Raw genomic sequence first — 16,177 nt, 5'->3', positions numbered from 1 at the left:
GTTCGCATTATGTTTGCCCTGTTTTCCGTCACTTCAGCTTACCGACTAGCCCAGATTAGCGAAAATACTATGGAATAGAGAACAGATTATATTGCCACTTCGGTGTGGCGCTAGCTCATGCTCGGCCCATGTACGCTGGCAGTTCGTCGAAACGCATATAGGCAGACAACACATCGACACAGCAACATGACAATCTCCAAAATCAGCATTAAAAAAAGTGCACATAGCATAACACTGCGCTCAATAAAACGTTCTAACACATCGAGCTGCAAACACAGTGAAGGCCTTTTCTTGAACATGGACACTACAGAGACGCAAACAGGAAAGCAGCTTAACCGGCACACTGATAGTTGGAAAGGTGACACGGAGAACAAAAATAGATGTCCCCGTTCTTGTGTGCATCCAGCTACATCTATAGTGGGAGAACCTTATCAGACACATATTTACTCTCATCTCTGGTGATTTGGTAAATAACCTGCGTGGAGATTATTGCACCACTGCTGCTATGCGACAACCCCGTGGGGCAGTGCGCGAGCTCTTGTCAATAATTTTGCGATATCGATGACAACACCGAGCATTATTATCAGCTGTAAAGTGTCGAGTAGCTGATTACTGCAGCATTGGTGCGTCACTGTGACATCAGAGATTCAAAGCCCCCCCCCCCCCCCCCCTCTCTCTGTCTCTCTCTAAATATGTTTTTGGTCATTGTGGCTAAGTAAAAGTCCTTGAGACTTAATAATACATTCTTTGACTACTTTAGACTACCATGTCGTTCATCTTTACCAATAAAAAAATTAATACGCCTGAGCAGACGCTATCAAAATCCATGACGTCACGGCGAGGTAGTGCAGGAACGTCAATGCGGTGTCACCACCATTCTTTTTTTCTTTTCTGGCTTAACAAGCCTTTTCTCAAGGTAACAGTGGTTCTTCTGATATTGCAGCAGGATAACTCACTGATACAGCTCAGGTAATGTTTCTTTTTCGTGTCTCTTGAAGCTACCGCGTTCTAGCAAATGGAGGTATCCTCCATAATGGTCTAACGATTATTTCGCTCATTTTCCTTGTACAAAAGTGTTGCGTAGAGAGTACTGGTTTTTCTCCAGCTTTCTGTGTGATTGTGACGAATATTGTACGAAGTTCCTGCGATGGCCCTATGGAATTCGCTATATTTCCGCGAAAAAAGAAAAAAAAACGTATGCAGACGCGAAATTGTTCCGCCGCACAGAGAAACGCGAGATGGGGGGGCTTCAATAAAGGATTGTAATTTCAGTCTGCTGACGTACGCCCAGGCGTCGCCACGTGCACGAACCCGTGAAGGACTACGAGCTCTGTCCACTTCCAACCGTCGTGGGTGCACAAAGACAAGCGAGAAGGTGGCGCCACGCTGTATGTACACACATCGCGACGGAGGGACGTTGACTATGACGCGCTGCGCACGCTGGACGACGGGCCGTGAATGCCTATATAACAATTCCAGAAGCAGCGCTGCCACACGCGAGCAGCAGCTCCGCGCCGTTTCACTTCCTCTTACATGGTGTCTGGTTCTTTTCAATGTCACAGCTGCAGGTGAGTGGGCACGACTCGTGTAGGCTCGGTCGAGGCGCTGCGCGTTGGCTTCGGTCGTGTCGTATCGTTCGATATTGAGGAGAATACAGATGACGGTGGTCAGGAAGCCTATCGGGTGGAAGCGTGTGCTTCGGTGAGTGCAACTAGATTGGTGATATCGGACTGGTGCGATTAGTGCCCCATTGATCACCGCTGCAAGGTCGTTTCCTTCCCCGATTGCTTATTACCTTTGTATAGGGCTCCACTGTTACTAGCCGTAACACGATGTACTATTTTTCTGAGTTTTTCACTATATTTTATAGTAATGTACCAACCTTTGTTATCGTCAAGTGTAAATTGTATGTATTCGTTGTAAATCCCTGCACACCTGTAAGGTTATACGTACAGCATCCCATTTCCTGCTACAGCATGTAATAACGACTAGTGCACTAGGCATAAATGAATAAATAGACAATTAAATAAAACCAGAATTGGACAGAAGTACTGTGACCATCCTAAATTTTCACCTAAAAGTCGTGTATTACTTTGTTTAGGACGATATCTCGGCTACATAAATGGTGACAGTCGCAACGAGTGTCGTATCCAAAGCGACTTGGCTAGTGTTATACACAAAGCTCAATATACAAAACAACATAGCGATAATTTGTCTGCTTACTGCGTCACCGTTATCATATGCGTCAATCACAGAAGCGTTTGTTCTCGGCCTTTCTCGGTGACTTCCTGGTCAAAGTCCCGTAGAAGAACGATTGTGTTCTAATCTATGTGACAGTATTCTTGTGAACATTGAAACTTACGAGAGCACGAGCCCTCGGGTCCTATTTCCGGCCACGGCGCCCTCATTTCGATGGGGCGACATGCAAGTAACGCTACCCTACCCTGCATTGAGTGCACGTTAATCAACCCCAGGTTGTCAAAATTGATCTGTGGTCGAGCACCGTACACGTAATGTGAAGACGTGGGTTCGTATACCACCTGCGGCCAGTTGTGTTTTCATCCACCTTTATTACCATTCGTTTATCATTTCTTTCGTTCAATCAAGAACTCCGAATAATTTCCCCTATGCTGTCATTGGTGTCATTGCTTGCTGGCTTCTTGTGAGATGACTAATTAAAATTGGGCTCCCGGTTTTCGTTCTTCATGTTTATATATAGAGGGTGTTTTAGCGAACTCTTTCCAAAACCTTTAAAAGTTGCCTGTGGCAGAGATCACAGTTCTAGTTCATGAGCTGGTCTACTCGAAGCGGCGGACAATACTTGCACAAAAAATTTAGATGCAAAATTGATTAATTAATAAAAATTCAGAAATTAAGTTTTTAACGAAATACATTATGGTCTATATTGCAATTTACAAATTCTAGCCGTGGAGTTCGCAAAGCGGATCCACTTGGAACGAATTCTCAGGACGTAACCAGTTTCGAGATATCGATTCCCGAACTTTGCGGAAAATTCATTGGATTTCCAGTTAATTTCTTAACAGCACGTCGTTTCATGCGCTGAAGTTCACAAGTAACTGGAACACCAATGCATTTCTCCGCCAAGTTCGGGAATTTATATCTCGAAACTGGTGTCGTCCTGAGAATTCGTTCCAAGTGTATCCGCCCTGCGAAGTCCACTGCTAGAATTTGTAAATTTCAATGTGGACCATAATGTAATTCGTTAAAAAGTTCATTTGTGAATTCTCGTTAATTAGTCGATCTTGCATTTCAATTTTTTGTGCAAGTAGTGTCCACCGCTTCCAGTAGACCGGCTCGTCAAATAGAATTGAGCTATCTGCCACAGGCAACCTCTAAAAAAATTTGAAAGTGTTTGCTGAAACTCCTGTATATACATATATATACATATGCTGGTTAGGTTCCAGTTTTCGCATATGTGTAATTCCTGGATGAACGTAACGCAACATTGCGCTTTGTGGTCTGCCGTACGCTGCTGAAGAACACATTTGGCTCGCTGATAGCTTTAGGGTGGCGGGGGTGATCATTGTTCAGCTAGTCCTGCGTTGTGGACTATATCATCAGGCACCCAGGATTCCCTGCGCAGGAGAAAGTAGCTAACCAGCAGGACGCCCTTATGCTAACGCTCGTTCATTGACGTGTGCACGTCATGCATGCCAGTGCATGGAGAAACGGCACTGCAGGAGTGGGGTTTCAAGTCGGCATACACCGCCGCTACACAAGCTCCAAAGACCTTGACTGAGCAATGACGTTTGCGTAATTCTAGACCTGTAGCAATTCAGTTTCCCTCCCTGCGTCAGAGTCACGCGGCATCTTTTTCAGAGATCCCTCCTTTTTGTTTATTTGATCCAAGTTAAACACCGAGAGTTTCAGTGATGTATTTCTTTAACACCAATTGAAGTAATTGTTTTACTTCGCGCCAGTGTTTGAGAGTTTACCCAGTGCACAAACAGCAGAAGTCGAAGTATGAGATTCACACGTGTTCGTTTTGGTTATGTTTCCTCTGAATCTCAACCTCGTGGGTTCCGTGAAAAACCCCACTGTAGTATTATTCATTTGCCACTCTAATTGCACGGACTGCAGACAATGACTGAGTGATAATGATTAACACAGTGCTCGAGACAATGAATGCGTCAAATTTATTGCTGACAATGAAGTCCTTGTCTTCTTGTCTGTTGGCTTTAAAAGGTCACAATTAAACAAAATAAAGCCCCTTGGGTTTGCTTCTCTCGTTTATTGCTTGGACTTAGCCAATTTATGAATCAATATGTTTTTACTTGCTGGTAGTTAAAACAGAAATTAATGTCCACCCACAGCGACAATAGGACTCTAAAGTAGCATATCGACCCATATAAGAATGTTTCTTCCACACACATTGACTTATTCCCCGCAGTTTTAAACAAATATTTCTCTTTTGTTACTTCACATAAATCAGATTTCAAAGTGAGACATGAGGGGCTGAGTTCTTTACTATTACCATCATCGTTATTATCATCGCCATCATCACCACCATCATCACTGTAGGAAGCAACTAAGATCAACCTTGGTGCAGAGATGCTCAACACAAAATATATAGTGCGGCGTTGTATAGTCTTCTCGGAGCAGCCATGGTTAGGCATCCGGCAGTGTTCTCGATTACATATATTATAGACAAATGTACTACCTAAGATGGTCAGGTTATAGTACTTGGGATCGCGTTTATCTTTCAAAACAGGGAAGGGGGGCGAGGGGGAGGGTGCTCTGGAACATCACCTTTATCGCAGTCTTTGTCCACTTTAGCAACAAAATGAGCAACCAGTCAGCTAAGCGCCCTAAGGTCAAACTCAGCCTTGTTAATTCAGAGATGCTCGCCAAAATCAAACTCAGTGTCACTGCTTTAAAGCCCCATTGTCTACCGTCGCGGGGAAACACATTTACTGGGTAGCAAAAAAAAAAAAAAGACGTCTTTGTTTCTTTAACCAAAAGAAACCTTTCGCGTTTGCCTCTGTTCATTCAAGAACACATTGAGATGTCTTGAGCTGATCTGCAATTCGGGCGAAGAAAGTAATCAGTATTATCACGTGGGCGTCTGACGTAGGTGTTCATGCTCTTTCAGTGATGTCAGGCCGCTCACCTATGCCCTACTTGGCCCAAACTTAGCCAGATGGTAGCTTATTAGCCCCGAGAACGAACACGAGCGGCGCAGCGAGCGGCGCTCGCGTGACGTCAGGGCACGGACTCGCGCCTGTCGTCTGCTACAGTCCGGGCGCTTTCTGCGGTGTTTTCGTTTGTTCGCCCTCGTTCTCTCTGCTTGTATACTTATGGTGGTCGTCTCAAATATATTTTTATGACGTCTTCCATTGCGAATATTTATTCAAAGAGCTAATTTCTTAGACAACAATGCAGCTCTCGAAGGCAACGCTACAGTGCCAGCCGAAGCGACGCAGACCAGCCCATTGCGGGTTTTTCATACGCGGATAGACAATCGCAAAAGCATAGCCTATAGGAATCCAGTTATGATACCATACCTGCCGCGGTGCAACAAGTATGTCACAAAGCTGGCTATATATGACTTCTACAGCAGTTACGTTGATTTTATTCCGCTAAAACAGGTTTGCTCACGACGAGTAGTTCATGGTATAATATCGAATTTTTGCATTTCCTCACAGAAACGCTCGGCAGTAGCACGGTGACTTAACTAATGCTGGAGCTTAGATTCTACACGCCTCACTTGCTTCTTTAACTGCTTGTCAACATTAGGCGGTTCTTCACGAGTTTATTTTTTTTAAGCGGCGGAAATTTGAAGTAAAGTTAATGAAGGGTTACAGCTATTTACAGAGTACAAATAGGAATGTACCAATATATATTCCCTTTTCCGTGCTACACGTTCAACTCACCTCTTTAGAGCGCGTTTGTTAATGATTAATAATGCTTGTTATGTTCCTCTTTTTTTTGTCTATGTTACCAAGTGTATATCATTTATTTATTTCAATGCCGCAGTGTGTTTTGCATTGTTATCGTGGAAATATTTCACTGTGCTTTCATATATTGTATAACTGCAATGTTTTATGGCCACTATATTAATGTAATTTATATGGCGCTTGATGTGTTACCCCATGCAGCCATATTGTACCTAAGAGGGTGAGATTACCTCAAGCCACGTCTGTGCGGCTTTTTTCCCTCATCCACCTCCATTTACCACTCCTCTGTACATGTGTGTGTGTAAATGAAAATTAATAAATCAAATCAAATCAAACTCACTTGAGAAATTTACTGGTGCTTGTTGCTTGAGGAATATACATGACGAATCTGTTTGGCAAACTGACACAGGCTGCTCGGCCCAATTTTTTTAGTGAAGTATGCCTGCTGGACCGCATAGCTGCAGCCAGAAAGCAGTCGAAGCGTCAATGACTAGTAGTATGGGACATATTGAAGATATCGTAATTCCCCCTGTGGAGGGTCAGAAATCAAGTGAAAGTATATGCAAGGCTTGTGGTGCTTTCTTTATGAATGTTTGCGATTGGATTGGAGCAAACTTAAATTAGCCTGCAAGGTTCTCTTTTAAGTACCGACGAAGCGAATAGTTATCCGTTTGTATAATTAAATAATGCTGGATCGAGACATGGTGAGACAAAAGGTGCTTGAATTTTCCTTTTGTAGGCAATCTAAGCTGCGTAGTAGTAGCTCGAGAATACCTTAGCCATTCCAGTTGGCGCTGTAAAAAAAATGCTTTATGGTTTTAATTCGAAGTTGAAGTGAACTGATGGGTTTCGCGAACATAGCGTGCCTCGCCATACGGACAGTCGATTGCTACCGTTACGTGATCAGGGGTGTGCCATATTGTCGATAAAGGCTACTGAGGGCCACTATGATACATTTCATCACTTTCAATTGAGTGGCTGTTGATCTAAACAACGAAACTTTTCTCTCAGGTGATTGCTACTATGGTGTTTGTGAATTAACTATGTAAATACTCTACATGACACGCCGTCGTGTTAGCAGCCATGAGCAATTCGTTTTTTGGAGGCCTGTTTCGGAGGGGGATGAAAGTAGCAGCAAACATTTTCATAAGAAATGCGCGCCTAACTATTTTTTTACGCATTAATGAATGACCATATTTGAATAGAACAACACACCAGAGTAATAGGAATCATGATGACAGCCTCGCTGGGCAGTGTCTTTCTAACATCGGATAACATGTTGACGCCAAGTACCAAATTTTTCTTCCACGTAAAATGCAATACCTCTCATAGCTAAATACTAAAGGAATGTTAAGTGTTTAGCGAAGCATCATACACAACTTCGCGCGTTGAATTTGCAGATATTCTTTTTTTAGTCAAAATTTACCGATAGACACGGCGCATATATGCATTGCAAAAACTTGTAGACCCCTTTAACGCTACTTAGCTTGCGATATCCAAGTCGCAAAGTTTCTCGACTCACACGCTTTTGAAGAAGAAACTGTGGTTAAGGTATTGCAGCTGAAAGAAGCCGACTTATTCATCAATACGTACGGCTCGAGCCACCTATACCCCAAGCATACACGAAGGTAACGAGCGCGCGCGGCAGCCGAGCGAGCCGGAGCGAGCGGCGTCCTGGCCGTGACGTCACTCGCGAGAGGGCGCCATTCCTCTTTCTCGGGGCTAATACTTGTAAACAGAGATAGACGAGCGTCCGGGTTGCTTGGAGGCACTGTTTGGGTTTACAAAAAACAGGGAACTAATCTCCACACAGGCGGAGACTATGCTTCTCTCGAGATTGAATCTACAGAGCAGCGTAATGTTAATGGCCGGCATCAGGCTTTTGACGTCGGTATCGGCTTTCCCGTCTTACGCCGCAGTCCCTAACTATACGGCGTGCCTCATAATGAGATCGCGGTTCTGGCACGTAAAACCCCAGAATGTTCATCGGCTTTCCTCTCATACTACCTCCACGGCGCCTCCCTCCCGATTTTCGATACGGCCATCGAGCATTCACCATCGAACCAGCTGTTCGAAATCGCTTAGCACACGCGACCGGCCGCACAACCGGGAAGCGCAAGTTTGGCGCGGCGGCCAGCGTGTCGTTGAAGGTCGAGCATGACAAAGGGGCTATTTGCGCATCTTTGAAAGCCACGCGCGCGCACACACACGCACATAAACGTCTTCAAGGTGCAGGCGCCCTTGCCACCGCGCTGATTTCCTAGTGTGGCGTGAGCGACAATACAAACAAAACAAGAGGAGCGCCGATAGAGGCGGCACAGGCGCCTCTTACTTTCCTCTATTCCGGCGAGAAGTAATAGAACTATCGAGACTTTCGGCAGACGCCGAGGGTGGTTCGAGTTTCCGCGTCTCGTACACAAGAAGCGCTTCCCACGGCAACCGCTCGTCGATGCGCCGCTGTCGACGATGAGCCCGCTTCTTGCTTTCCTTCAAAGCAGCCCGGGCTGTTACGAAATGCGCGCGCGCGTCGCTCCCTCGAATCGCGGAAAATAGGCCACCGTGGCCTTAAAACACTTGACGCGGCGCGCATATGTACGCGAGGAACGTTGCCGGCACCGGCGCTCCATGGTCACGGGTAAATTAAGGCACGCGATACAATGCGTGCTCCGCCCGAAGAAGGAAAAGCGCGCGCGCGGAAAGCGTCGACTATATCGGAGAAAGTGCCATGGTCATCGTTTAGCTGGTTTGCCTTCGAGACGGACGAGGGGGTTTACGTACAAACAGCAGTAGTACTCTGTGACTTCGCTGAAATGGTATACAGGAGGTGCGGGAGCAACGTATGACTATAACTCGGGCAATCAAATAGCGGAAACAACAGCTTCTTTGCGAAAGCTTCGTCATGATAGTATGAAACCCAGGGCCTGGAGAAACCCCGTTCGATCGGGAAGAGGCACGATGAAAAAAAAAAGAGAACGCTGACCAGGAACTGAAAAACACATTTAATTAAAAAATGTTTAAGGTTGTTTCGGCTCCGTCGTAGGAGCCGAAACATCCTACTAATTTTCTCACAATTTTTTTTTGTATATCAGTGGGCGTTCTCTTTGATTTATCACATCCTAACAGTTTGAGTGCACACCTACTTCTCTGAGAGGCAAATGAACGCTAACCACTAAATCAATGAAACAGGCTAAACTGCTAGACTAATTCCAAGGGAAACTCTTATCCCAGGTGTTTGCGCACAGAGGTACATATGTGCAAGTCTCGCCACAGCCACATGTTTCGTACATGGGACTGTCAGCCGTTCTGTTGAGATGAGAGGCAAGTGACATGTACGCTGCTTGACAGATTGGACATTTGGACACTATGAGAGCAGAGAGATCCAGGCCAATGCTCTCAAAGGAATTGCCCGCGCAGACGGTTATATCAGGCACTGCCTTCGGGACCAGATATAGGCTATTGGGAACGTTGCATGCTACCACTAGATTGGGTACGTGGTTTACTTTGTCCGTGCTCCTCTTACTCTCTCTCTGCCCCCTCACTCCTTCTATCCATGTGGGGTAGCCAACCAGAACTATACCTGTGGTTATCCTCCCTACCTTTCAATGCATTCCTTCTCTGTCTCTCTCTCTAACGTTCGCGCCGTTTCTCTCTACATTTACTCATTTGAATTATCACGTTAAAATTTTTCTTGCGATGATGACGTGACGCCTTCGTCTGTGATTGCTGAGTAATGAAAGTGCATGTCCTATTGGTTCATCATTCTCTGTCAAGGTTACGGATTGCTTGTTTTAGAAGTGCGATATGTTTCTTTACGGAGCAGTGGGGGCCGTGGTGTTGAAGACATGCTGACTGTCAGCAAAGAAAATTATTTGGCGGGGAGGAAGGCGGGGCTGCTTCTGGCAGTGACCTTGTGTACGCATTGTTGCCATAGCCTGTAAATACACGCACGCTTCAGTTATTCAATCCCATGGCAATAGCCACTATCTCTTTGACTCCCTTCGAAATTCCCAATTATCGAACCCCGTGTCGGTGATGTTGTCGTTGTACTCGGTGTATGCATCGTTCCTGTCACCTTTCATTACAGCTGCCTGTGATTCAATCTGATACCAGTCAGGTGACCATGCGCGTTGCGAAACCGAAAAGCTTTCTGTAGCCAGCGCGACGGGCAGGAATATTCACTACAGCGCTTCAATATCCAGGCAGGAAGGGTGCAGTGATCATTTGCCAGAGGTAAGTACTTAAGAACTGCGTGAAATAGTTGGCTTTGTGTCTGGCGCCCTATATAGTGTAATGGGAAATCATAATGGATAGCAGGTTTCTTTCCTTTCTTTCTTTTTCTGATTATTTATTTTCCTTCAGCGTGGTCATTGTGATGTGCGTTTCTTTCCCTACACATTGCTTCAAGTTCACAAGATTATATGTATTTCGTACTTGATTATGCCAAGTACTCGCATTCTTGGAAGCTTCTTAGACAAGGTTGTGCGACATATTCGTCCCCCTACATCAACAAGTTTTCGCCTATCTACCCAACGCTCGTGTGCGCTAAATGCCGGCTGCTTAACTTAATGAATATTTAATTGGCGACATTGTTCTGACTTTCCCTAAAAGAGAAAACTTGGTTGCGTGGCTTAACTTGTTGTCGAGATCGTTTGATAACAACGTCGAAATTTTCTAGAAGACGTGAATCGTGTTCTCGAGGCATCCAAAAGTGTGAATGCAGTGCTTCATACCGATCGTGTTTAAAAAAATTGGAGGAAGTCGTTTAAAGGTTCAGAATCCTTTCATTCAATTCACCGCTTAAGGTGTTTTTGATCGCTGTAGTAGAGGCCCTTCGTAACTAGTAATTTGATTCTTTCTCTCCTTGTGTGAAGCTCCGCTCTTTCTAGTCTCCTATCGACAATTCCTCAGTGCCTATAATATATTTGCCGTAAAATACGCTATACTTTTCCACTTTCGAGTGATGCGCGATGTGAGGCCCGCATTATTTCAAATTTTACGAAGGGCGATGGTATCCCTACGCGACAGGTCAGGCGCTACAAACCTGTGCATGCCCGGAAACTAAGTTTTGTGCTTGGCTTTGCATGTCAGTTAAGATTTTTGAATAATAACGGCTATACCACGTTGCGTCGGAGGTCCAACTTGCGGGGGAAATGGGCGTTTGCATCTCAGTGCTGTGAGAATGCATCGCTGCCACAGCGCAGATTGCGCACGTCATTAATTCTTCTATATATCGTCACCTTCTCTTTCCGTCATGTTTTTATTTTCTTCTGATACCTAACTTCTGTCGCCACTGGCGTATTCCCTCATGCGTCATATAGCGCAAGATATGTACACCTGCAGTCGAGCGCTATAACATTTACGAGTGATTCTTCGGGAGGTCGCCTGAAGTTCCATTGTCCTACTCATGCCCCCCTGAGGTCAATTCACTGCGGCAGATAAGCGCCCCGAAAAAAGAAAAAAGAAGAAAAGAGATATGGAAAGACAAGAACTGCAAGACAAGGGCTCCACTGTGCAAATAAATTATCTTTCAGAGGTTCACGTATTGCGCGCTATTAACATCGGTTGCCCTGGCACGCTAACACTGCGCTGTTGCTATGTGAGAGCCATAAATATACATTAAAAAGGAAGAATCGCGTTTGACGTTGACACGTAGTTTTCGATAAAGTAGTTTTACCATTAAATGCCAAGCCGATTACCTCGACTGACGTTAGCATGGATCCAGGCTTTTTGTGATGCACTGTGCAACTGAACCTGGATGCCTAATGCACCAACTTTGTGGTTACAACTGAAGTTGACCTAAATTGGCCCGGACGCGAATTTAAGGTTCAAAGCGAGTATCGCACCTTCTAGAAAAGCGGAGTATGACATAGTGTGAACCATTGCCCTAAGATGTCAATTAGTTGGCTACAAAGCCGCGTTTTAACGTCTTATTTATTTATGTTTTTCCACTCATTCCTTTACCTCTGTCGGACCTGCGCAAACAAATTCAAGAACAATGCGATTTCCTTTACCAGGAGCCTTCGCACGTCAAAACCTCTATTACGAAAGCGTTTGCTACGAAGGCGAGCACTACAGCCGTGTGGGTTTCTATGACGAAGTAAACCTCACTGGCCACCCAGTGGAGCGAAGGCAACACAGCGAAACTAAACCGAACGATGGATTATCTGAATACCGCGGGCAGAAATAGTAACGAAATAGTAACCTCACTGGCCACCCAGTGGAGCGAAGGCAACACAGCGAAACTAAACCGAACGATGGATTATCTGAATACCGCGGGCAGAAATAGTAACGAAATAGTAACCTCACTGGCCACCCAGTGGAGCGAAGGCAACACAGCGAAACTAAACCGAACGATGGATTATCTGAATACCGCGGGCAGAAATAGTAACGAAATAGTAACCTCACTGGCCACCCAGTGGAGCGAAGGCAACACAGCGAAACTAAACCGAACGATGGATTATCTGAATACCGCGGGCAGAAATAGTAACGAAATAGTAACCTCACTGGCCACCCAGTGGAGCGAAGGCAACACAGCGAAACTAAACCGAACAATGGATTATCTGAATACCGCGGGCAGAAATAGTAACGAAATAGTAACCTCACTGGCCACCCAGTGGAGCGAAGGCAACACAGCGAAACTAAACCGAACGATGGATTATCTGAATACCGCGGGCAGAAATAGTAACGAAATAGTAACCTCACTGGCCACCCAGTGGAGCGAAGGCAACACAGCGAAACTAAACCGAACGATGGATTATCTGAATACCGCGGGCAGAAATAGTAACGAAATAGTAACCTCACTGGCCACCCAGTGGAGCGAAGGCAACACAGCGAAACTAAACCGAACAATGGATTATCTGAATACCGCGGGCAGAAATAGTAACGAAATAGTAACCTCACTGGCCACCCAGTGGAGCGAAGGCAACACAGCGAAACTAAACCGAACGATGGATTATCTGAATACCGCGGACAGAAATAGTAACGAAATAGTAACCTCACTGGCCACCCAGTGGAGCGAAGGCAACACAGCGAAACTAAACCGAACAATGGATTATCTGAATACCGCGGGCAGAAATAGTAACGAAATAGTAACCTCACTGGCCACCCAGTGGAGCGAAGGCAACACAGCGAAACTAAACCGAACGATGGATTATCTGAATACCGCGGGCAGAAATAGTAACGAAATAGTAACCTCACTGGCCACCCAGTGGAGCGAAGGCAACACAGCGAAACTAAACCGAACGATGGATTATCTGAATACCGCGGGCAGAAATAGTAACGAAATAGTAACCTCACTGGCCACCCAGTGGAGCGAAGGCAACACAGCGAAACTAAACCGAACAATGGATTATCTGAATACCGCGGGCAGAAATAGTAACGAAATAGTAACCTCACTGGCCACCCAGTGGAGCGAAGGCAACACAGCGAAACTAAACCGAACGATGGATTATCTGAATACCGCGGGCAGAAATAGTAACGAAATAGTAACCTCACTGGCCACCCAGTGGAGCGAAGGCAACACAGCGAAACTAAACCGAACGATGGATTATCTGAATACCGCGGGCAGAAATAGTAACGAAATAGTAACCTCACTGGCCACCCAGTGGAGCGAAGGCAACACAGCGAAACTTAACCGAACAATGGATTATCTGAATACCGCGGGCAGAAATAGTGACGAAATAGTAACCTCACTGGCCACCCAGTGGAGCGAAGGCAACACAGCGAAACTAAACCGAACGATGGATTATCTGAATACCGCGGGCAGAAATAGTAACGAAATAGTAACCTCACTGGCCACCCAGTGGAGCGAAGGCAACACAGCGAAACTTAACCGAACAATGGATTATCTGAATACCGCGGGCAGAAATAGTGACGCGCGAAAACCATATTTACAAAGCTGCTGCAAGTTTCGAGTGGCGGGTGACGTACGTGCTATCGGCGCAGTTTTATCATTTATTTACCGCGTGTGGTATCGGTCACATGCATGGCTAGCGTCGAGCAGCAGCACCCCAAATCCATTTTTTTCCTTTTTTTTTCTAAATAATTAGAAATGGTCTAGGACAGCTGGAGGTCTTTTTTTATCACCGTCTTAATTCTGCCTTGTTATTCGGGCAAAACGCGAAAAGAAAAATAGTGTCTTACCCTTGAATCAACAATCAGCCAGCCGTGCTCTTGGGTTCCCATGACCCGCTATTTCAGATCCCGCTATGAAATGCGGACGCGCATTATTCCGTGGAAACTGCGCTGCACAATTACGGCCGCGTTCGCCGTCGACAAGACCGGAGAGATAACCAAGTAGTTGTGCGCGTGCGAACGTTTTTTTCGGCTGGCTTGATCGCAGCGTTGTGCGACAAACCCTTGTCCGACCATGGCGTGCGCGCAAATCCAGCGTTCCGTGCGCCCACGTGTGCGGTAAAACGCCTCGGCAGAGACGAAGCGCCGACGCGGGTCGATTTCGCCCCGCCAACGGACGCGCCCTGCGGCAAACCGGGTGCGTGCGATAGTCATCGCGCCTTTAAATCTCCGTCGCCACGAGCAAGCTTTCCCGCTCGCTCGCAAGGACGTTTCCAGTGAGCGACAATAAAGTTTTCTCTCTCTCTCCCTCTCCATCGAGTTCTGTTCGTCTGCGTTTTTTCGACGTCTGCGCGTGCAATTGCATCGCGCTCTTAGTCTAAACGCATACGTAGCGTGACGATGGACGGTCCTTGCGTCATGCTTACGTAAGCGCAACGTCACAGGGGAGCTGCCCCTGTCCGGCGGCCGCACGGTGGGATAATCGAAGGCCCGGTGATGCTCTGGCACGAGTTGCTCGCGCGATCTGCAGGCAGTGGGCGTTTTTTTTTTTTTCAGACGCTTATCTTCCGGAAGTACACCGTGCCTCGGGAAGGTTATCTGCCTGCACGTGCGCACTTCCGAATTGAGTGATCGGAATTAGCAATGGGTGCAACCACTGCTTCGCGCACGGATAATGAATAATGGACGTGGCTGGAGGCTTTGCAGGGAAAGACAAGAGAGAACGATGTAGATCTCACCGAAGGCATAAAGGTAGCAGACGCCCTTCGGCAGCTTCAGTCCAACCCGACCGCTGCGCTCCTCTGTGCAGAGACGTCTGAGAGAACTTCGATTTCTTCGAACTGCATCGGTTTTCGGACGCAGTACACTTTAAGCGAGTGAGTGAGTGAAACATTTCGTTACAACAGATCATATATCCGGAATGGGGGGAACTTCGAGCTGGCATCGAAATAGTTACGGTGGTAAAGGCTGTCCCAACGCACTCTTAACCGTGATCGAAGCACTAGCCTGTTGTACATACATAAGGGAAATGCGCTGGAATTTCAAGCTTCTTAATGGATCCGCTACGTGTGCGTTGTTTCTAGCTGAAATTACCTGCTGATCCCATTGGTCTTTAACGATTGTACGCTCTATAATAAAAATAAATGACTGAATTAAAAGTTTGCAAATGTCGCTCCTATAGCAAATTGTTCTGGTAACCAATGAGGCATCACATTTTTCTGTATCCCTTTGCTGATACAGCACACTGCTTGGGGCCTAACCGCTCTGTGTGGCACACCGGGCAAGCAATTACAGGGCAAGGGTCAAAAATAACTTACTCTTTCACTGACCATTTCACTTTTCATTTGGTATGGCATTTGCGTATCGCGCCGCTCTCAAGGTAAGCCTTCAATCCACGCGTCGAATTTGCTGTTGGTGATCAGGATGCGCTTGGCCTAAAGAAATGCGCAACTGCTAATGTGAGGCCCACTAGGCAAGTAGCGAAGCTTACTCAAAATGTTTCAGCCAGAGAAGCAGCGCGACGAAGATTCGGCGTGATAGTGTCCGAGATTCCTGTTCGCAAGATGCAAAAGAGGGGAAGGGAGTCGGGCGAGCTTCATGGGCTGAGAAAGCAAACTGCATACGACGAAAGCAACGTTTTCGGTTTCGCTATGGCTCTTTAATTGCACGAACCACGAGGTCGCGAATTCGAGCGTGCGCGCAGAGCAGAAAACCAGCCAGGAAATCCGGATTATTAGACACCTATAATAATGCCTTCTACTAATACTGTGTGCTGTAATGCCCTCGCCCGAAAGTAGGTGTGCGAATAAATAATATTTTAAAAGAAAGAAAAAAAATGGCTGTGGCTTAGGTAAGGTTAAGCCCAGGATGCGAAGCATACTAGCCTTTATTTTAGTTGTTGAACCACTGTTTAGCCTGGTGAACTGCTGTTGCTTGGCTATATTTGGTTCGGCTAGACGAAGAAA

At 46.1% G+C, this 16,177-nt stretch overlaps 1 protein-coding gene across 6 annotated transcripts in view; it reads left to right on the top strand.

Moving 5' to 3' along the window:
• LOC135904874 (DNA damage-regulated autophagy modulator protein 1-like) overlaps positions 1-16,177 on the top strand; it is a 130,405-nt gene that overhangs the window by 77,678 nt on the left and 36,550 nt on the right. Inside the window, exon 1 of one of the 6 annotated variants that reach the window (XM_065435855.2) lies at positions 1,425-1,568. The exons of 3 other annotated variants lie outside the window; for them this stretch is intronic. In XM_065435855.2, the coding sequence (XP_065291927.1) occupies positions 1,554-1,568 (15 nt within the window). In that variant the 5' untranslated portion in view covers positions 1,425-1,553. Of the gene's footprint in view, positions 1-1,424; positions 1,569-14,882; positions 15,093-16,177 lie in introns of those variants that run through there. 2 more of the 6 variants (XM_065435861.2, XM_065435860.1) reach the window with 2 other exon arrangements.

The sequence above is a fragment of the Dermacentor albipictus genome, chromosome 3, assembly GCF_038994185.2.
Source record: "Dermacentor albipictus isolate Rhodes 1998 colony chromosome 3, USDA_Dalb.pri_finalv2, whole genome shotgun sequence".
NCBI classification, from domain to species: domain Eukaryota; kingdom Metazoa; phylum Arthropoda; class Arachnida; order Ixodida; family Ixodidae; genus Dermacentor; species Dermacentor albipictus.
This window is presented reverse-complemented; position numbering and strand designations above follow the sequence as displayed.